This window comes from Montipora capricornis, chromosome 12 (assembly GCF_036669925.1).
Source record: "Montipora capricornis isolate CH-2021 chromosome 12, ASM3666992v2, whole genome shotgun sequence".
Classification (NCBI taxonomy): domain Eukaryota; kingdom Metazoa; phylum Cnidaria; class Anthozoa; order Scleractinia; family Acroporidae; genus Montipora; species Montipora capricornis.
The window spans coordinates 11,328,257-11,350,395 of NC_090894.1; the positions used below are offsets into that span (position 1 = coordinate 11,328,257).

Genomic DNA, 22,139 nt, shown 5'->3' on the forward strand with positions numbered 1-22,139 from the left:
AAACATTTCAAAAGTCAAGCAATCAAATTTCTTTCAGTTGCAGTTTTTTTGAATACTAAATTGTTCTCTTAGATCAGGTAGATTTTAGATTATCAGGCAAAAATGCATGCATGTTTGTTCTTTACGAATGCTAAAGGACAGTTTCTTGTGTTCTGTTTGACAACACTCGCAGCGTGGATGTCTTGTTGTATTTAATATTACTGATCAACAAAGCTCGCCTATCAAAAATACCATAATACTCTTTCTTTGTCGCTCCAAAATTGTGGGTAAGCATTGTTTTTATTTTCTCTTGGGACTTATAGTCGTCTTTTTCCTTCGATCTAAAGGTCCGTAACAAAAGCGCCACGTTTTGCAAGAGTTTATTTCAATGACTTGCAGTTCCTACACAATCTTGAGAACTCATCTTGACAATAAACGCTCCGAGGCCATAAAATCTTCGAAGCCCAGCTAGTATCCCAGTTTAAGGCCCTGTCCACTCTAATGCGTTTTCGTTTGAAAAATGTCGCAGCCATATCTATTTTGAGTATGCACATATTCTTCAACCTGGAACAAAGCATGTCATTAGCGTTTTCGAACAATTTATTGTGGACAGTAGAAAACGCTGCGAAAACAATAGTGTGGACGCGGACCGATCGATGCGTTTTCGATGACACCGAAACCGGTCCTAAGAAAAAGCGACAGCTGCAGCAACGACAACGCGACGAAACAATTATATCGTTGGTGACATTGGTTAAAAGAAGAGGAGTGATGTGCTGCACGTATCTCAGCACATACTTTTGCACCGGTATTCGGCTTAACAACGGCGTGAAATGTTTTGAAGTCTCGACAACCTGGGTGCACAAATCTGAACCGTGGGCTTTTTTCACAAGGCGACCATTTTGGTTTCCCGAGGGACTGAAAACGCGGCTCGGCGAACGAAATGTATTGTTTTTTATTACACATAACATGAGAATATTTTATTCCATAAAGCTTATTTGTAGAAATCTACACGCTTTATTTTCACATTTTAAAAAAGCCTATACAGCCAATCAGAATGGCGTACAGCTCTTTCACGTGTTCAAGTATAACCAACCAACGATAGCGTAAAGGCCTTTCCAAACCACTCGCACATCTCGTGTAAATCGTACTTTGTTGTTGAACCAGACAGTGACTAAATGAGACTTTATGATCCTATTTATTGATATCTTACTTAGATTTAAAAAAAACTCATTAAAGCGCATTTTTCCGTTCAGGACTTTATTTCCTTGATGTGCATCTACTGCGATATTTTCCGTTGCTATTAAATTTGCATTTGGTTCTATTGTTAGTGAGCTTTTTTTTCTAATTTGCGTTCAGAAAACTATTTCAATGAAGATGTGTAATAAACAGCTCACGACATAGACAGTGCTTTGTACGGGGTTTTATTCACGACTTGTTTGTATCAAAAACCCTCAGTCGCTCGTACCTTGCCCGTTCGGGTTTTTGACACAAACAACTCGTGAATAAAACCCCGTACGCCGCACTTTCTATGTCGTAAACTATATTGACCAGAACGGCCGCCAGATGACAAAGGTCCATTGATTTTCTATTTTTACTCTAAAACTACTCGTACCAAATTTATTTTTTAGGATAATTCGCCCACATTGTGCGACATGAAAGAGATGAAATTATAACAAATAACTGTGCAAAGATATTTTTTGAGGTGGCGTTTTCGTTGACTTGGCCGTCGCAGATCTGAAAGTCCCTAAGACACTCCATGAGATATCTCGGCCCCTTGTTGTAGTCAAAACTGGCCCAGTAATGAAAGAAATGTAGACACAACACCAGCTGTACCGCATGCCATTCACGTAAAACGTAGAATAACGTTGTCACGAAATTTCGTGCTGGCAGCCACGTATTAAAAATGACTAAATTTTACAAAGCTGACGATTCGCAGGTTACCCTCTTGTAATATCTGCTCCAGAAGAAGGAATGACCAACACTTGAAAAGTCCGCATTTTACTTTGTACAATTCGGGTTATACTGCCAAATTCTCGTGTTTCAAACAGCCATCGGCAGGAGCCCATCAAGGTCGGCGAAGCACCAGATGTTCTTTGAAGAACGTCGGAACCCACCCTGCTAGCAGGGCCTTTCTTTTGCTTGCTCGATTTTGGCGTTCTTGAGAAAGAGCCTGAATCGAGTAAGATCTTTATTACTCATGCGCAGTAAGCGGATGAGGTATAAAATGCCCTCCGTCACCCTCCGTTTCTTGTTTTCCGTGTTACATTAGTGCATGGAAATTTATGTTTGCATACATTTACATACATGATTGTAACTTTACGTGGGGGGGGGGGTAGGGGATTATTCAAAACAATTAATAGATGCTGAAAGATGTATTGTTGAGTCAGAAAAATTAATAGAAAGACTTGAAAAGAAGTATTAGAGTCTTAAAATGTATGTATGCTTGGAATATCAGTCCATTTTGCATGACAAAATAAACAGTACGTGTTTGAAGAAATCAACCATCCCTCTCATGTTTCAAGCCCTTAAGTAGATTTGCCACAATTCCACCTCACGAGAATCCCGGGAGAAAATGTTTTGGCGAGCGAAGCGTGATTTTTCGGACGCGAATCTACACGAGACGAAGGACTTTTGAAAGTCTAGCCCTTAAGATGTGTCATTTTCTCTTGGATGTGCATGGTCGCGGCCGAATCATCGCATCTTGACGGTTCAAACTTTGGGATTGTAGTCGCGGTCGTACGGCCCAGGTCGTACGGATCGAGCTGTTAGAATAACTCTTTTTCGATTGTGGAGCCAAAGGTAAGTTGTTGACATTAAAGACAAAATTATATATATTTTTTCTAATTTGTTTTACAAATAAACACTTTGCACGAGAGCGGGGATCGACATAAAGGTCATTCAAACTGATCTCCATCAACATGCCGGTCATCTCAGGTCCTAGTGATCTTTGAGAACCTTTAATTAATAGAGCAGCTTTGACCGAAACTGAGAATACCTGAGAAAAACTGATCCGACTTTTAGCAATCTGAACTGTTCTTAGAACTACTGTTATTGACGGTATGGGCATGCGACGAAGTCAAAATGGGGAATTCTTTCAACAATACAGACTAGTCGTTGATATCCATTGATGGCAAAGGAATTTGATGGCAAAGGAGGTTGATGGCAAAGGAATTTAGAGGATGCTTCAAGGGGAAATTCTGGTTTTCTGTCTTACTTTTGTTTTACTTTATAGAGGCCATTTATTTGCCAGTATTGAAAAGTTTGGTTCACATTTATGAAATGTAACAAATTAATCATCTGTGGCTTTACAAAGATCTATTTGTATCGCTTTTACATTCCTGAGTTAATTCGAGTCGCAAATGACGTACAAACAACCCAGGTCCAGGAATTGTTGATCCAACTAAAACTATTGCCGCACCATACAGTCAAGGCAAATTATTATGTTGAAGTATTTGGTACGGCAAATACAGGCACACAACGTGTGGCAATGTCTCCGTCGGCACTTATTTAAAATTTCAGGAATCCAATAACCTCTTCAGCCGACTTGGTTCAAATTATAAACATTGGGAATAATATGTATTCAGCTTTGTCATAATCATGCAAACAGGGACTCCTATTTTTGACAGATTTGCCTGTTATGGTTATAACTTATAAGCTACATTAATTATCAGTTGACATACAGTGATAGTTTTAGTGGTTTGCTAAATAGTGCACGTCCTATAATTTCAGACTTTCCTTATGTTATATCAATGTTAGCTGCCTTTGATTCTTTGCTCATGGATAATTGTCATGCATATATTTTAACACTTGAACTTTACACGGTAGCAATATACTGTCTGCCTAATGGGAGGTGTAAAATTTTTTACTCTCATGGCAGAGATTTATTAGGTATGGGACCCATTTGCAACATGTACTTCAATTGAAATAGATTCATTAATGAATTTGGTACAACATTTTCAGAATATATGTGCACAAACATCTGTTACTTGTGAGATTAAAATGTATTAACATTATTAAAATGTAAAGCAGCAGTGGAAGCATTGTTCATTCATTATATGTTCGAAACCAAAATTTTAGACCCTAGGAGCACTTAAATGATGTTTATCTTTGTTCTTGCAAAGAATGTTCTTCTGTGTCATTTTATTCTATTTGTTTTTCCACCTCAAAAGTATTGTAACTATTGCACCTCTCAAACAGTTAATAGTATCATTGAGAATGGAAGAGCAATTTATCAGAAATTAATGTTACTCCAGCAAAATATGTTTTTATTTCTGATTTTCTAAAGAAATTAGACGTAGGCCGCTGGCCATGTAAAAGGTATTCATAGAGCAAGATGTCAGGGAGATTTATCTTGTAATGTGGTTCCCAGTAAACAACAGCTTAAAACTGCCATTCTGGATAATAAGGAAAGCTGCACAGGCTTTTTGATGTGAATTTCTAGCTACTGCATTAGTTGTGTTTTCCAATGGTATGCAGAGCAAAAGATTAGTTACCACGTTTTTGTATACAATGGTTCTGAAAAAATGTAACAAGAGTATTTTCAAATGTAGATTCTGTTATTGATCTCTATTGTTCTATTATTCAAAGTAAATTTAATTGTTTTGAAACAAACTATGAGGTTGCATTTCTTAGATGTTTATGTGAATTATCAAATATAGAAAGGAAACAAAAAATAAGAAAGCATAAATCTACTTCGGAAATTGCAGCAAACTGGAAGAAAGAGGAGAGAAATTTACAGCCCAATGGACCCAGAGAAAAATAAGAACTTCCTTGAAATTGGTTTGAAAAGTACAGGTCTATGGACCCTTCGAAAAAAAACAGACTCTTTCAAATAAAGATGAAAAGTATAGGTCAATGAACTCACACGATAAAGGGCAACTTCTCTCAAATAGATTCTTGTAACACCTATATACCTTTTTTTGTGGTGTAAAGTTATTATTATTATTATTATTATTATTATTATTATTATTATTATTATTATTATTATTATTGTTATTGTTATTAAACTGTCAACAAAAGTACAAATAACCTGGCAGCGCATGAGCTCTTGTTGAATATGCGCTGCATGTTGCCAGGATACAGTCTCGAACCCAAGCCTAATATGCCAGATCTCGCCGCCATCTTGGTTTTTCATGGTATAGCGGGCTCAATTATAACCATCGGTTTTGCCACTAAACGGACGCTTGCACTGGAAAAACTGGTTTGACGAGAGAAAACAAGATTGACTAGTCCAGAAACTCTGGCTGCGGTGGCTTCAACGAGTTGACGCGATTCGGGCAGAGCCTCCTTTTATCGTCCTCAGTAAAGAAAAAGACAAAAGGAGGCTCTGCTCGCAGGGTGGTGGGAACCCTACTATCAATTTTCATTTTTCTCTTCTTCAAACATACCATTATCAATCCTAATTAGTTGTTACATATTTTACTTGACGACTCAGAATAATCGCGAAATGACTTCCATAACGCTAAGTTTCATATTCTATTGCCGCGTTCTGCTCAAACGCCTTGTGCCGGACTTTGACCTAAGCTTTATGAATCTGAATCAAAATTTACTAGCGCCCTGTAATAAAAATACTCTACAATTGTGAGACTTTTGAAATTGTTCTTTGTCGACACAGGAATGAATTTTGACGTGATATCTCTACTCATTTACTTGGTGTTGAGGTCAGAATTTGCGAGTTCTTGCTCAGCAACTTACTCTGTGCAAGGACAAGTTCTTCGAAACCACACCATCAAGACAGAGACCGCAGACAAAATAGAAGATTGTATCTTGCGTTGCATGGCATATCCCGGATGTACAAGCAGCAACTTTTATCGCATGGACAAACGCTGTGAACTGAGTGACAAGACGCATGCGTCTCACCCAGAAGACATGAGCAGCAATCCATATACCGTATATATGGTGAACACTTTCCGACCTATACCTTGCAAAACTCAACGCGAATGTGGTATGGACTTGCTGTGCACACCGTCTCTGATTTGCGAAGGTATGTCATGCCCAAAAATGAAGTAATGTGGACTTTAAGATAAATAGGACAGCAATGTCGATGAAATGTCACCTTCAAAGATAACTTTGCACTATGGTAAGTCTTTCGCGAATCACGTCACGTGATTCAATGTGGGCGAATTATCCTAAAAGTAAATTGATACGAGCGCCGGATTTCAGAGTAAGAATAGTGTGTGCTTAAGGTTCATTTGTTATGCTCAAGTTGTCAAAGCCTCATTTCATGCCGTTTTCATGGAAAGTACCACAAAAATATGAGATAAAATGGGTGCCTCACGTGCAGCACAATTAATTTTCCTCGCTCAACCAACGATATTGTTATTTTGAGGCTCGTTCGCCGCCTAATATATCAAACGACTGACTTGATGGACATTAACCGACAGACCGCGTAATGATTAAGCTTAAGTGGATTACAGTAACAATTTGAGAGGCTAATCAAAGTGTACGTGATGACGTAATTGTTAGGTTCGCAAGTGCGTTCGGGAAATTTGATGCTTGTCGGCATCTTAATATTTGTGTGGAGTGTTCAGAATCTGATGTAATCTTCGGGAAGGTTAAGGTTATCGGATTTGTTCCTTAAGAGAATCGAGTGTATGAAGCTTGAGTAAATACATTCCATTGAATATTCGTGTACCCCAACTGAACTGAAACAACTATACAGGAAGCCTAAAAGACCATAGTCATAAGAAAGTTGCCGCATTCTTATGCTTTGCGTTTTACCAAGAGGTCTAGAGAACAGGAGAGACATGTTAACTTTTAATAAGAAACAACGATTTTCAATGTTGCGGAGCAACATGTTTCGGCAGAAACTCCAGCCTTCCTCAGTGCAAGTGTTACTTGAGAGAAAAATCTGAATATAAATATCTGACAAATGTTAATGAGTACAAATACAACATAAAAATGTATAAAGCGAGCAAATTACAGAGGTAGGCTTGAATAAACAGGTTGAAGTTGTTGATTAAGGAAAGGGTTTTCTCACAGGATGTGAGTTCGAGTTCCAGCTAGCGATTGCTTTCACGTAATTGATCATGCTGACACACGCGACTTTCCAGCTCAAGGTTACCGTGAAGTCCTTAAAATTTGTTATCACTCTAACCACAGAATGCCGCAGTCATCCGCTTGGAATGGAAAGTAGGGCAATACCGAACTCAGCGGTGACGGCTTCTTCAACATGGGGAGCCGCACATGAACCCTGGCAAGCCAGGCTCAACAATGCGCCAAAAAGTCAAAGTACTGGCTCTTGGTCAGCAGGAACAAATGCCGTTGGACAGTGGTTGCAAATTGACCTTGGCAAGGAGACAGTATTGACGAAAATAGCCACACAGAGCAGGCCTGGTAATGGTCAGCGGGTATCTTCTTACAAAATTCTGTTCAGCTTGGACGGAGCAAACTGGAATGCGTATCGAAGCGATGATTCTGAAAAGGTAAATGTCGTTTGAAAAGATTGTCCTCAAGACCATTAGTAGAGAAATAAGTAACTTATTCAGGAAAACATTGCTAGAGGAAAGAAAGTTTAAAATACAGTACTGAGATAAAAAAAGGGACCACTACGATGGCGGTTTCGCTGTTTTTAGGTCGTAAAAGGGTCAAACGAAAAACTAAGAACTGTACATGAGTAGCTCACACTTACAACATTCCTAACAACTCGCACTTATATCTATGTAGTAAAGGAGCGGAAAAGGGGATGGACGGGAAGGGGGGTTGGGGGGGGGGAACTGGTGATATAGCCATATCACTTTTGGCAGAACAATGATTCCCACCTTCGTATTTTCCGGCTTGGCCAAATTTCCGTTTCTCCGTATGGTTTTCGCATTGCCTGTGCATGGGTGGCAATTTCTTAACCGCATGAGAAAAAGATGTCCAAAGTTTTTAAATTTCAATCCATTGTTTATCGTTAACAATTTAACTGTGGATGACAAAAAATACTCTCACTCTGTTTACAAGGTTAAGTGATCACAAGACGTTTATACTATTCCTTAATTTTTTTTTCGGGAATTGGAAAGAATGAGTGAATGACAAAGCAAGCCCCCCGATAAAACTTGTTGTTTCATCTTTACAGCTCGACCACGCATATATAGTGGTTCGCTGAGACGTCAGAATCTACCAAAAGACAGACATATTTAAGCAATAGAGGACGTTTTCCGTGTTTCCATAGCCTCATCTAAACACGAGGGGAAGTTGGGATAATTCGAGACAGTTTTGCATAACCAAGACGCAGTCGAGGGTTCGCATAACTGTCGAGAATTCTCCCAACTGCCCCGAGTGTTTAGATGTGGCTATGGAAACACGGAAAAATGTCCTGTATTGCTTTTATATATTATTTCTCAAAGATAAGTCGACAAATGAAGGAAAATGCTGGGTTTTTTCTTCTAGATTGAAACAGATTTTCTTGATACACGCTCTTAAAGGGGCATTCTTGTTGCACGGCACTGCTGAAGATCACAGAGGACTGGAGAGAAGCATTAGATAAGAGACAAACAGTCTCTGCGGTGTCTATAGATCTGAGTAAGGCGTTTGACACTATATGCCACTGCCTCCTGATAAAAAAAGTTAGCGGCATATGGGCTTCTGGACCACTCCATTCAACTGATCCGCTCTTACCTTATCAATCGTAAGCAACGAGTCAAGATAGAGAACGCTTATTCCAACTGGCGTGTAGTCCAATGTGGTGTCCCGCAAGGATCTCTTTTGGGACCGCTTTTGTTTAATATATATATTAATGACATAACCCGTATTACCAAGAATATGGAATTGAGGCTCTACGCAGATGACACAACCGGTTATGCTGCTAGTAACTCACCTAGCTGCGACCTTGGAATTCTACATCAATAGTGACCTGGCGAGATTATCACATTGGCTTGAAGATAACTACCTCACCATCAATGCCACTAAGACGCAGGCTATGATTGTTGGCAAATCCAACTATAATTATGAGCTCACTCTAAAGTCAAATAATATTCTGACTATCGATGAACTTAAGTTGCTGGGAGTGACGATTGACAATAAGCTCACCTTTTCTTCACATATTAAATTGGTTCTTAGTAAAATTCATGCAAAAATAGCCGCCTTGCGCAGAATAGTGACGCTGCGGTTAAATTATATAAGTCGTACACTCTACCTCATTTTGACTATTGTAGTCCTCTTCTAATAGGGATTAATCAAACTTTCTCTGATAAGTTAGAAAATGCCAATTATTACGTACTTAGAACTCTCTTCAATCTACCTAAGTCTATTAGTTACGAGCAGTTCTTGTTGCAGTATAATTTAGATTCCATTAAGCATAGGCGCATGGTCCAAGCTCTGACACTTGTGAACAAAAGCTTTCCTAATAATTGAAGTAATATGTTTAGAATGAAAAACTGTGTTTACAATCTTTGCAGCAATGGTAGCAGACTCGATCAGCCGACCCCCAATACTGGTTTTAAACACAGATCTTTTTCGTATATTGCGTGCCGCCTCTGGAACAAGATACCTTTGCATGTTAGGGAGGCCCCAAACCTTAAGAATTTTATGGCCAAACTAAACAAACTTAAGTTGAGCCAGGACGAGTGTCGCTGTAATTCTTGCTCTAATTAGATGCTATTATAAATTTATAGTATGGATAGGTAATTTTATTATAGATTCTTAGTCTAGTATTTTCTTAATTTATATACTAATGTAGATACACGTACATTTTTGTAACGAGTCTTTTTTAGGCTCATCAATGTCACGTGTTTAAATAAAGTTTTTCAGTTTTCTTTCAGTTTGTTCGGACGGGTATTAAAGCTGTCTCTTGTGTAAAAGTTGTCACAAGCCTCTAAAGGTGTTTGTTTCAGAATAAGGTGACGTTTCTACTAAGGATTATGCTAATTTCTGACGAAACTCTATTAAGCGGCCACTGGGCCGGCTAATATATAGAGGTTTCACTGTAGATCGTACTTAACGAAAGAATATGCTAATGTCGGCACATGTGTCATGACAAATGATGGGCACAAGCTTGACAGGTAGGTATAAAAAATGCTTTAATAGTACTTGGGAGTAAGTTGTTAGTTGTTAGCGATTGCTGTTGTTACAGAGGCACATTCGAGGAATAAAGAAGAGTCAACCAAGAGTGTTAGAGTTGATTTCTGTTCCCCCAAAACGTTTTCTCTAACAACATCCGGCTTCAAATCTAATGACACTGGTTTGACACTTTTAAAATGAAATATTAAAGTGTCATTCTCTTTGGACTCCGTCTCATCAGTTGCTGTGAAAGAGAACCTCTTTAAACAGGCTTTCTTACTTCCTCTCATTAATAATTGACTGAAAATAAATCAACATTTTTATACTGTTTACTTAAAACTGCGAATAGACAAAACATCTGGAGAAACGTTGGTATACAGTTGTTGCCATTTGAGCGGTTCGACAAATCTTCAGATCAGTTTTGTGTAAAAACTTCTCTACCAGGCCTCTCTGTTGCTGATTATAACAAAGTAAGCTGTTTGTTGAATCCTTTTAAGATTTCCTTATACCAACCTGTAAATCGAGAGTACACTTAGAGTTTGTATTTTTTTATAAGTGCTTCCTAGTTCATAATGTGTTTTTACGGCATGCACCATAAAAGATAGGGTTCGTCACATTTTCAGAAAGAGCCGTTTCATCAGTAGTGTATTTTCATCATCGCTGAGTAATTAATCAACTGAGTAACAAGCCACTTAAACCCATTCACAGTTTTCCCCGAGTTTTCATTTTGCAATGCGAAAATGTGATGAGTTCTTAATTTTTCAGTGGCTGTCTCACCACAACAGAAGTTTGTTGAACTAGCCGGGCTATACCCAAAGATCATTAGGTTGTGAATCAGTTGGCTGAGTTTTTCAATTTGGGCACCAAGTAATTAACGGTTAATACACGAAATTCAACGTTAAAACTCTTCATTTTGCAACTTTTCGGAGTCCGGTCATGAAACCATTATCAAGCAATGCAAGCGAGTGAAATTTATACGGACACAGCTATAACATACATGTAATTTTGTCAGAGGGGATCTGCCTAAACATTTAGGGTAGTCGAATTTCTCCATGAATATCATTTCAAGAATCAAGCAAATGATATTTCTGTTTCACTTTTCTGGAACACTAAACTGAGTTCATAGCTTTTAGATTATCAAGCACAAATTAAAGGCATGTTTGTTCTTTACGAATGCTAAAGGACAGTTTTTTGCGCCCTATTTGACACCGCTCACGGTGGCGATGTCCTGTATTTATTACTGACCAACAAAGCTCGCATCCTAAAAACTAAGTTTGAATTTATCCACAAGCTCATCTTCAATAGAGGAAATTTAATCGATTATAGAAAGAGCTTTCGATGAACATATTTTAAGCGCGGAAAATTCCCTCAAGTAGCACCTTCTGAAGAAGTGCAATTTTGAGGTTCTCCCAGGGGGAACAAGAGAACGTAGCTAAAATTTTATGAACTGAGGAACAGGGGAACAAAGACATATCTTAGGAAACAAGGGAACTTAAGCCATTTCAGGGATCAAAAAGCTGAAAACAATTTTGGAAGTACTTTCGGGAACAAGGGAACACAAGCAAATCTTTCAAGGAACAAACACCCTTCAATTTTAATTAATTCAGTACACTAAATGAAAGAAGGTTAACCGGTTCCTAAGTAATCTTGAGACCATCTTTACCAGAAACGACTCAAGACCATATAACCTTGGAAACTTGGACTTTGATCAGTATTCTAACTTACAGTTAGGAGTTTAAGAAAAGACGACAGCTACGGCAACGATAACGCTATAGAACAGTTATATGATGGTTAAAGGTGGAAGAATAATCTTGCTGCAAGTGCAGCAAGCATTTTAGCACATATTTTCCGGTACTTTGCATAACAACGGGGTTATGTTATGTTTAACGCTAGGTAGCTCGTGGACTCTTGCACAAAGGAAATCATATCAAACAAGAGGCTCTAAGTAGCCTATACTCATGCGCTGCCAGGTTATTTGTACTTTTATTTACAGTTTAATAATAATAATAATAATAATAATAATGATGATGATGATGATGATGATGATGATTATGATGATAACAGTAATAACTTTATTGTACACTACAAAAAGAGGTATATAGGTGTTACAAGAATCTATTTGAGAGAAGTTGCTCTTTATCATGTGAGTTCATTGACCTATGTTTTACGGATATTTCCGAGTCACGGGAGAAGCAAGCGCTGAGACACACACACTTCAGGTACCAGTTAATGCCCAAGCCATTTGTGGGTTGTGGATTGTATTTTCCCAACCACATTGCCTCCATTTTTGATCTGTCTACTTCCAATCCCGAACAACTTTTAAAAGCCTCTAATTTCTCAGGAAGTTTTACAACTGAATCTATGTCTCGCACAAAACAGGAGGTGTCGTCTGCATATTGTGAAAGCTTATACTCCCTCCCCTTTAGTTAATATTTATACCCATTCTCACGGACTGGTCATTTCTTCTTGAACTTGATAAAATTTCAACAGCAATAGCGGCTTAGTTTGTTTTGGGGAAATTCTTAAATGAAAATGCCACCAGAAAAAAATACCTTAACGATCTATAAAAAGAAATGACGAAAAACATGCTTTTTTAGCTGTAGGAAAGGTGCTAACAATATTGTTGCTGTCAAGAAACTTTTAGTGTAATTTCTGGTGTGAAATTTGCAGGAAACCTAACTACTTTTGACCTCTTCATGTCTTCGATCGTACGGTAAAAAAATTGGGGCTAAACTGTCATGTACGGTAGCTGTTGTGTATCAAAACCACTTGTCAAAAATAGTTTTTTCAAATCCTTTCCCCAAAAAAACGCTGAAATGGTGAATCTCAAGAAACCGGACTTAGATTTAATCCGAAGTATCCTCCTCGAGTGTGAATACTTTGGATTCATGATCCGTTTTTGGATTTTGCCCAAAAAAGCGCAAAATACATTTTTGGATTCAAGAATCCGTTTTCGGATTTTCCCAAAAAAACGCACCCTATATGTCAAATTTAGAGGCACGCTGTTCCATCCGAAATCTAATGGCACTGCTTCAGTGACATTTTTTAAATGGGAATAATATTAAAACACCATCCTTTTTAGATTCGGTCCCACCAGTTGCCGTGAAACGTGCTTTCTTCGGCTTTCTTCTCATAAATAATTGATTAAAAATAGAGTAAATGTTTGTGCCTTTTAAAACGACAGGAAAACACCTTGGCAGTTGTTCCCGTCTGTGCGGCTTGAAAAATCTGAAGATTTTTGTATCGAACTTCTCTCTACCAGGTCTCTCTGTTGGTGATTATAACAAATACCTCAGTGGTCGCGAGTGCACTCACTGAGACGTTAACCGTTAATTGCTCGGTGCCCATATTGAAACTCTCAGTCCGATTTATTCCGTGATAACCTGACAAACTTTGAGTATAAGCCGGTTCGTTCAACAAACTTCTGTTGTGGTGAAACAATGAAAAGTTAATTAATCAGCGCGTCTTCAGGCTACAAAAATTAGGGACTTTAAGATCTTCGACGCGGTCGTCAACGAGAACGCCAAGAAACAACTACAATATCATTGGTTAAAAGAGGAAAATAATCGTGCTGCACGTGCGTTACGCATTTTAGCAGATATTCGTGCAGTGCTCTGCACAACAACGATATAACTGTGCAAAGATATTTTTTGAGGTGGCGTTTTCGTTGACTTGGCCGTTGCAGATGTGAAAGTCCCTAAGGCACTCCATGAGATATCTCGGCCCCTTGTTGTAGTCAAAACTGGCCCAGTAATGAAAGAAATGTAGACACAACAGCAGCTGCACCGCATGCCATTCACGTAAAACGTAGAATAACGTTGTCACGAAATTTTGTGCTGGCAGCCACGTATTAAAAGTGACTAAATTTTACAAAGCTGACAATTCGAGGGTTACCCCCTTGTAATATCTGCTCTAGACGAAGGAATGACCAACACTTGAAAAGTCCGCATTTTAGTTTGGACAATCCGGGTTATCCTGCCAAATTCTCGTGTTTCAAGCAGCCATCGGCGAAGCACCAGATGTTCTTGAAAAACTAACGCCTTTAGAATTTATATGAAGAACGTGGGAACCCTACTACAAATTTTCATTTTTCTCTTCTTCAAACATACCATTATCAATCCAAATTAGTTGTTACATATTTTACTTGACGACTCAGAATAATCGCGAAATGACTATCATAACGCTAAGATTCATATTCAAATGCCGTTCTCTGCTCAAACGCCGGACTTTGACTTAAGCTTTATGAATCTAAATCAAAATTTAGTAGCGCCTTGTAATAAAAATACTCCACAATTGTGAGACTTTTAAAATTGTTCTTTGTCGACACAGGAATGACTTTTGTCGTGATATCTCTACTCATTTACTTGGTGTTGAGGTCAGAATTTGCGACTTCTTGTACAGCAACTTACTCCGTGCAGGCACAAGTTCTACGAAACCACACCATCAAGACAGAGACCGCAGACAAAATAGAAGATTGTATCTGGCGTTGCATGGCATATCCCGGATGTACGAGTAGCAACTTTTATCGTATGAACAAACGCTGTGAACTGAGTGACAAGACGCATGCGTCTCATCCAGAAAACATGAGAAGCAATCCAAATGCCACATATATGGTGAACACTTTCCGACCTATACCTTGCAAAACTCATCTCGATTGTGGTATGGACTTGATGTGCACACCGTCTCTGATTTGCGAAGGTATGTCATGCCCAAAAATGAAGTAATGTGGACTTTAAGATAGATAGGACGGCAACGTCGATAAAATGTCACCTTCAAATATAACTTTGCACTATGGTACGTCTTTCGTGAATCACGTGGTACAATTTTGGCGAATTATCCTAAAAGTAAATTGATTTCAGATTAATAATAAAGTGTGGAAGGTTCATTTGTTATGCTCAAGTTGTCGTCGAAGCCTCATTTCATGTCGTTGTTATGTAAAGTACCACAAAAATATGAAATAAAATGGGTGCCTCACGTGCAGCACAATTAATTTTCTTCGCTTATTTTGAGGCTCGTTCGCCGCCTAATATGTTAAACGACTGACTTGATGGACATCAACCGACAGACCGCGTAATGAGCTGAAGTGGTTAGGTTCGCAAGTGCGCTCGGGGAATTTGATGCTTGTCGGCATCTTAATATTTCTGTGGAGTGTTCAGAATCTGATGTAATCTTCGGGAAGGTTTAGGCTATCGGAGTTGTAATCTTAAGAGAATCGATTCTATGAAGCCTGAGTAAAATAAACTGATTCCAGTGAATATTCGTACACCAACTGAACTGAAACAACCATACGGGAAGCCTGAAAGACAATTGTCATAAAGAAGTTGTCGCTTTATTATTCTTTGTATTTTACCAAGAGGTCTAGAGAACAGGAGAGACATGTTAACTTTTAAATACAAAACAACGATTTTCAATGTTGCGGAGCAACATGTTTCGGCAGAAACTCCAGCCTTCCTCAGTGCAAGTGTTACATGAGAGGCAAATCTGAATATAAATATCTGAGAAATGTTAATGAGTACAAATACAACACAAAAATGTATAAAGCGTGCAAATTACAGAGGTAGGCTTGAATAAACGGGTTGAAGTTGTTGATTAAGGAAAGGGTTTTCTCACAGGATGTGAGTTCGAGTTCCAGCTAGCGATTGCTTTCACGTAATTGATCATGCTGACACACGCGGCTTTCCAGCTCAAGGTTCAACCGTGAAGACCTTAAAATTTGTTATCACTCTAACCACAGAATGCCGCAGTCATCCACTTGGAATGGAAAGTAGGGCCATACCGAACTCAGCGGTGACGGCTTCTTCAACATATGGAAGTAGACATGAGCCCTGGCAAGCCAGGCTCAACAATGCGGCAAAAAGTCAAAGTACTGGCTCTTGGACAGCAGGAACAAGTGCCGTTGGACAGTGGTTGCAAATTGACCTTGGCAAGGAGACAGTATTGACGAAAATAGCCACACAGGGGAGGCCTAGTCATGCTCAGTGGGTATCTTCTTACAAAATTAAGTTGAGCTTGAACGGAACAAACTGGAATGCGTATCGAAGCGATGGTTCTGAAAAGGTAAATGTCGTTTGAAAAAGACTGTCCTCAAGATCATTAGTAGAGAAATAAATAACTTATTCAGGAAAACATTGCTAGAGGAAATAAAGTTTAAAATACAGTACTGAGATAAAAAAAGGGACCACTACGATGGCGGTTTCGCTGTTTTTAGGTCGTAAAAGGGTCAAACGAAAAACTAAGATCTGCACATGAGTAGCTCACACTTACAACATTCCTAACAACTCGCACTTATATCTATGTAGTAAAGGAGCGGAAAGGGGATGGTGGGGGAAACTGGTAAGGATATAACCATATCACCTTTGGCAGAACAGTGATTCCCACTTTGGTATTTGCCGGCTTGGCCAAATTTCTTAGCCGTATGCTTTTCGCATTGCCAGTGCATGGGTGGCAATTTCTTAACCGGCGCATGTCAAAAAGATGTCCAAAGCGTTTTCAAATTTCAATCCATTGTTTACGCGTTAACTATTTAACTGTGGATGACAAAAAATACTCTCACTTTGTTTAGAAGGTTAAGTGATCACAAGACGTTTATACTATTCCTTATTTTTTTTTTCGCGAATTGGAAAGAATGAGTGAATGACAAAGCAAGCCCCCAATAAAACTTGTTGTTTCATCTTTACAGCTCGACCACGCATATATAGTGGTTCGCTGAGACGTCAGAATCTACCAAAAGACAGACATATTTAATCAATAGAGGACGTTTTCCGTGTTTCCATAGCCTCATCTAAACACGAGGGGAAGTTGGGAGAATTCGAGACAGTTATGCATACCCAAGACGCAGTCGAGGGTTTGCATAACTGTCGAGAATTCTCCCAACTGCCCCGAGTGTTTAGATGAGGCTTTGGAAACACGGAAAAAAGTCCTGTATTGCTGTTATATATTATTTCTCAAAGATAAGTCGACAAATGAAGGAAAATGCTGCGTTTTTTTCTTCTAGATTGAAACAGATTTTCTTGATACACGCTCATATTTCTTCTCAGCCAATCAAAACGGGCGTCTGACAACCAATGAGAGTACGCGTACTATCCTAGTTATTTTATAAAGGAAAGTAGCAGGGCAGCACTACTGGTACATAATTGACATAGCTAAATATTATTTTTCAGGTTTTTAAGGGAAATTCAGACACAAGAAGAATTGTCTCGCACAAGTTGGTGCCAAGAATTACGAGCAGATATGTTCGCTTTTATGTAATGTCGTGGCATATCAGCATATCCATGAGAGTTGAGCTGTATGGCTGTGTTATTAACGGACCATAACTTTTCATTAAATTGCAACCTCACTCTAGTGAACGAAAATCTGGTAAATAAGCTACCACTCATTGTATGGAGGTTAAGCCGTGTTCTTTGTCTGTCTTTCGTAAGAATTTAGTCAAGTTTTATAGTAGTAAATCGTACGTTACTTTATAGAAGTAAATTCTACGTTAAAAGGGGAAGCAGCGCTGGCGCAGTGGTGAGAGCATTTGCCTTTCACCGAATTCGACGTCATATGTGGATTGAGTTTGATGGTTCTTGTTCCGAGAGGTTTTTCTCCGGGTCTGGCTCCGGTTTTCCCCTCTCCTTGAAAACCAACCTTTGATTTGATTTGCTTTGATTTCAGTTTATTTGTAGTCTCCCAAATTAGTAGAGCACTCGGATAAATAACCTTGAGACTTAAATAAAGTGATTATATTTATTATCATTCTTTCATAACATATTTCAAATGGCTCAGATGGAACTTTTGTATGATTATTAACCCCGGTGGATGAAATGAAGAGATTATAGTTTTCCGATGGTGACCCGAGGATACTCGGAGCAATCGCATTTTTCCGAGTATCCCCAAGTCACCATCGGAAAAAAACAGTATCATCTCTTCACTATATTTAAAGTGACCTTGTGATCAAAAAATCAATTCTTATTTTTCTTTGGATTTCGAAACTATGTTAACTAAACACTAAGCGAACAAAGTTTTTAGCTTTCATTTCAAGAAGACTCCTGTTTATTTTAACTGGAATTTTCCAATTTAATGGTCCGCCATTACGAACTTTAAGATCTTGACAGAGCTGGATCGAGGAAATGACGTCAAAGGCTCACTAGTTTAACTTGATGCAATGCGTGTGTACGCCGCAGGGAGTTTTGGGCTTTCAGACTTTTAAAATCGCGTTTTGCATATATAATTAAGCTGCATTCACACGCTGAAATTTTAAGCTAGTGAGCCTTTGACATCACTTTTCCCTGGATCCAACCACAGGTAACCCAGGCTCACTGTGTGCGTCACGTAGGTATTAAAATATAGAGAACATATGAGGCGAAGTTTAGGTCTGAAAATTTGCTAGAAAATGGTAATAAAAATCGATAAAACTTACCATGTGGTGAGCTGTTGTTGTCTTTAATACGTACACAAAGTTTCGGGGAAAATGGTCCCCGTTCACCTTCCTTCATAATGTAGTGACAAGGTAGGAGACGGAAGCCAGCGTCGGGACTCCGATCGACCCAAAACAAGCACGATTTTTTCCACGAAAATCAAATCCAGTCGCTAAATAAACACGCCAGGTTCGTGGAATAGGAATTTCTCTAAACCATGAACTCCAGGTAGCAACGCGGAGCCACCAGACTCCGTAAAACTTGTAAGTTAATCTGCTAAAATGGCGGCCAGAAAGCGTGGTACTCACGAAGTGCCCAATTCAAAATGGCGCTGCACTCTGGACGCCTAGTGACGAGTATAATAAGTCTCCCTCGAGGGAGGGGAGTCCCAAATTGCTCAGTTAGTTTTGTTTTTAGCACTTTGGGACTCCCCTCCCTCGAGGGAGACTTATTATACTCGTCACCAGGCGTCCAGAGTTTAGTGCCATTTTGAATTGGGCACTTCGTGAGTACCACGCTTTCTGGCTGCCATTTTAGCAGGTTAACTTACAAGTTTTACGGAGTCTGGTGGCTCCGCGTTGCTACCTGGAGATGCTTCAGTGGATTCATGGTTTAGAGAAGTTCCTATTCCACGAACCTGGCGTGTTTATTTAGCGACTGGATTTGATTTTCGCGGAAAATATCGTGCTTGTTTTGGGTCGATCGGAGTCCCGACGCTGGCTTCCGTCTCCTACCTTGTCACTATATTATGAAGGAAGGTGAACGGGGACCATTTTCCCCGAAACTTCGTGTACGTATTAAAGACAACAACAGCTCACCACATGGTAAGTTTTATCGATTTTTATTACCATTTTCTAGCAAATTTTCAGACCTAAACTTCGCCTCATATGTTCTCTATATTTTAATACCTACGTGACGCACACAGTGAGCCTGGGTTACCTGTGATCCAACCCTCTGAGGTCCAATCGGTGAGTAATGGCGGATCACTTACACTCAAAGTAAACGGCCTTTGGATAAAAGTCAAAGCGCAAAATTTAGCCAGGCAGGTGTTAAGCACACAAACTTTCAAAATCTAGAGAAAAAAACTGAGGACATAAATTTTTGATCACAGGGGCACTTAAAGTTCAGTATCGGTTTTATCTATATAAATTTGCGCGTTAATAACTTCTTACTAACCGAGCGCGAGGGCCGTACTGGGGAATATTGGCCCGAGGTCGTGGCAGTACGGACCGAGCGCAGCGAGGCCTGTACAAAAACGACCGAGAGCCAATATTCCCCAGTACAGCTCGAGCTAGCTCGATTAGTAAGTAATTTACAAAAATTTGGTTTTATCAACGGAGTTGATAATGTAAATTGGCCACCGTACAGAGATTCTAAAAGCTGACGTTTCGAGCGTTAGCCCTTCGTTAGAGCGAATCAAGGGATTATGGGTTACGTGTAGTTTTTATAGTAGAGTAGGAGCTACGCTATTGGTGGTAACATGGCAACGTGAAAAATAGGAATATATTAGTTAAATGAAAAGCGTTAGTTAATACCGTGAGGATTAAGGGTGCCGATTTGAAAGATGAATTTTTGTTCCAGATTCTTGCGGCTTTCCGTCGTACCTAGATGTAGGGAAAGGCCGCAGATAGCCATGTGTTTTTTGGAGTGGTTAGGCAGATTAAAATGGCGAGCGACTGCGACTGGCTTGGATCCTGTGGTTATATGCATCTAGAATGTGTACATCTGCAAAGACCCAGGAAGACTTGACATCGTTAATTAAACTCATTAAAACTAATCTTGAGGAAAAACAAAACGAAGTGTTTTATTAATCAATATCTGCTAATCTGGTACAGATCTCAAAGTTATCGTTCGATTTTCTTCGTTGAAATATCGTGAATGACACAAACAATCAGTGGGCACTCATTGCTGAAGTTTAGGTCTGATCACTTATATGGCTTTTTAATTATCTTTTGCTTTGTTTTTGCAAGGCCGTAATCGGCCCGTGGGCATTACGGGAGAATGATGCCCTACCTTGGGATCTGCACGCCCTGTTTAGAATGGCCAATCAGAATAAAGTTATTATTAAACGAAGACGAAAATAGCACAAACAATGTATGCAAATTGCCGTGGCATGATGTAAATGTAAGTCTCCTACAGAAGGGTTAGTTCTAAAATTAGATAGATACACGCAAAGTTTGACCCAGGGATAGAGTGCATAGTGAGGCTCCTGGTCAGTGGCCTCAGCAAATATTGAATCCTGTTTTCAGGGGCACTCAAAATCGTTAGATTCTTTCGTGAATGAAATGTATTGTAAAATCCGATTTAATTAAATGAAATTCAAATAGATAACCGAAGATGGTCACACAAAAAAAGACAACGATCAGGTATCAATCGAAACGCAGAGTGAACTTCTCAGTTTTAACGGCAAATTCTTAATTTGGGTCACATGTTGTCTGAGAGCAATAACACAATAACACTTTCGAATCGTGTGACATTTGTTGAGCCCGCGGGCCATTGGGACACTGTCTAAGCAGACTATTTATGTAGTTCATGTGTCTCTTAATATAGCGTATCCAGTATTATGAAGAAATACCCCTGCATAAGTTCCCTCGCGCATCCTGGTATACCGCTATATACCCATGTTTAAGCCTATTTTAAACACAATCTAGAGTTTGTAAATCTGTCACAACACTGATACAGGTAATTTTTGTATAAAACGTAGCTAGTGCCAGCAATGAGTGTCCACTGATTGTTTGTGTCATTCACGATATTTTAACGAAGAAAATCGAACAAGAACTTTGAGATCTGCATCAGATTAGCAGATATTGATTAATAAAACACTTTGTTTTGTTTTCCTTCAGGATTAGTTTTAATGAGTTTAATTAGCGATGTCAAGTCTTGCAGGGTCTTGCAGATGTACACATTCTCGATGCATATAACCACAGGCGCCCCAAACTCAGTGTGAGGGAAAGCCTTTGTTCGAGGCTTGGTAACATGGCTTTGTTTGTACAATAGGATCTTTTCCATCGATTTATCGTTTCGTTTGGGTCACTAACAGCCGCCTGACGTCGCTGGCTTCGATTGCGCAGCTAGCGGATTGAAATGAAAGAAAAACCTTTGCCTTGAATTCTACGGTGGTATTTGAAACCGTGGGAACATTTTATTCAGGAATATTTGACTCCATTTGGTAGGCTCCTGAGAATTCAGAGTGTTCAGCCTTGGTATCTTATTATGACCGTTGACAACCAAGGGGCTGATAATGGCTCAATTCGCGTTGAATCTGAAAAAAAAAAAAAACCACAGAGGAAGGGAGCGACCCACAATGGCAATAAGGTTAGGCTTTTTAATTGAGAATTTTTTCGTAAAATTATCTTCTCAGGTCTTTTATCGGGATTCCCATGCAAGTCCTTATATTTTTGTTGGCTTACCCTCACACTGAGCTTGGGGCGCCTGTGACATAACATTTGAAGTATCGAATTCGCTTCCAAGGAAAAAATGAAGATTACAACAGGAAAATTATTTGCTTGGTTCTATGATAGGGAGACTGACAAAGCACAGACACAATGCTTCATGTCGTCTAATTTCAGTCTCTTTTGATTAAAACGAGTTCATTTGTGACTAGTGTGTAAATCGGTATAGTTTTTTTTTAAGCTACTGTTGTGATACCACAACGATAGCAATCACATCGTCGGTCTTGTGCGAGTGATATCCGTGGTAGCAAGACAGGACCGTGAAACTCGATTCTACATTCCTCAACGGTGTTTGCCACAATTATCGTAAGGCTTTTGGCCTATGAAAGGT

General features: G+C 39.2%; 3 protein-coding genes across 4 annotated transcripts in view; all 3 read left to right on the top strand.

Moving 5' to 3' along the window:
- The window catches only part of LOC138027674 (lactadherin-like), a 51,681-nt gene that overhangs the window by 790 nt on the left and 28,752 nt on the right, over positions 1-22,139 (top strand). Inside the window, exons 2-4 of one of the 2 annotated variants that reach the window (XM_068875242.1) lie at positions 5,594-5,962; positions 7,081-7,403; positions 8,353-10,058. In XM_068875242.1, the coding sequence (XP_068731343.1) occupies positions 5,596-5,962; positions 7,081-7,403; positions 8,353-8,385 (723 nt within the window). In that variant the 5' untranslated portion in view covers positions 5,594-5,595 and the 3' untranslated portion in view covers positions 8,386-10,058. Of the gene's footprint in view, positions 1-5,593; positions 5,963-7,080; positions 7,404-8,352; positions 10,059-22,139 lie in introns of those variants that run through there. The other variant, XM_068875238.1, reaches the window with a different exon arrangement.
- Positions 10,412-22,139, top strand: part of LOC138027670 (lactadherin-like) — an 86,050-nt gene continuing 74,322 nt past the window's right edge. Inside the window, exon 1 of the mRNA XM_068875234.1 lies at positions 10,412-10,430. The gene's annotated coding sequence lies outside the window, so the exon portion shown is untranslated. The remainder of the gene's footprint in view (positions 10,431-22,139) is intronic.
- LOC138027675 (lactadherin-like) lies at positions 15,718-18,475 on the top strand. The gene is made up of 2 exons (XM_068875243.1): positions 15,718-16,017; positions 17,121-18,475. The coding sequence occupies exons 1-2, from the start codon at positions 15,718-15,720 to the stop codon at positions 17,271-17,273; spliced, it is 453 nt and encodes a 150-aa protein (XP_068731344.1). The 3' UTR covers positions 17,274-18,475.

Bases quoted from the DNA above. Each gene is read 5' to 3' on its own strand.
- LOC138027675 (XM_068875243.1), top strand. From the start codon at position 15,718: ATGGAAAGTAGGGCCATACCGAACTCAGCGGTGACGGCTTCTTCAACA. The intron at 16,018-17,120 runs GTAAATGTCGTT...ATTATTTTTCAG, and splicing joins GAAGCGATGGTTCTGAAAAG to GTTTTTAAGGGAAATTCAGA.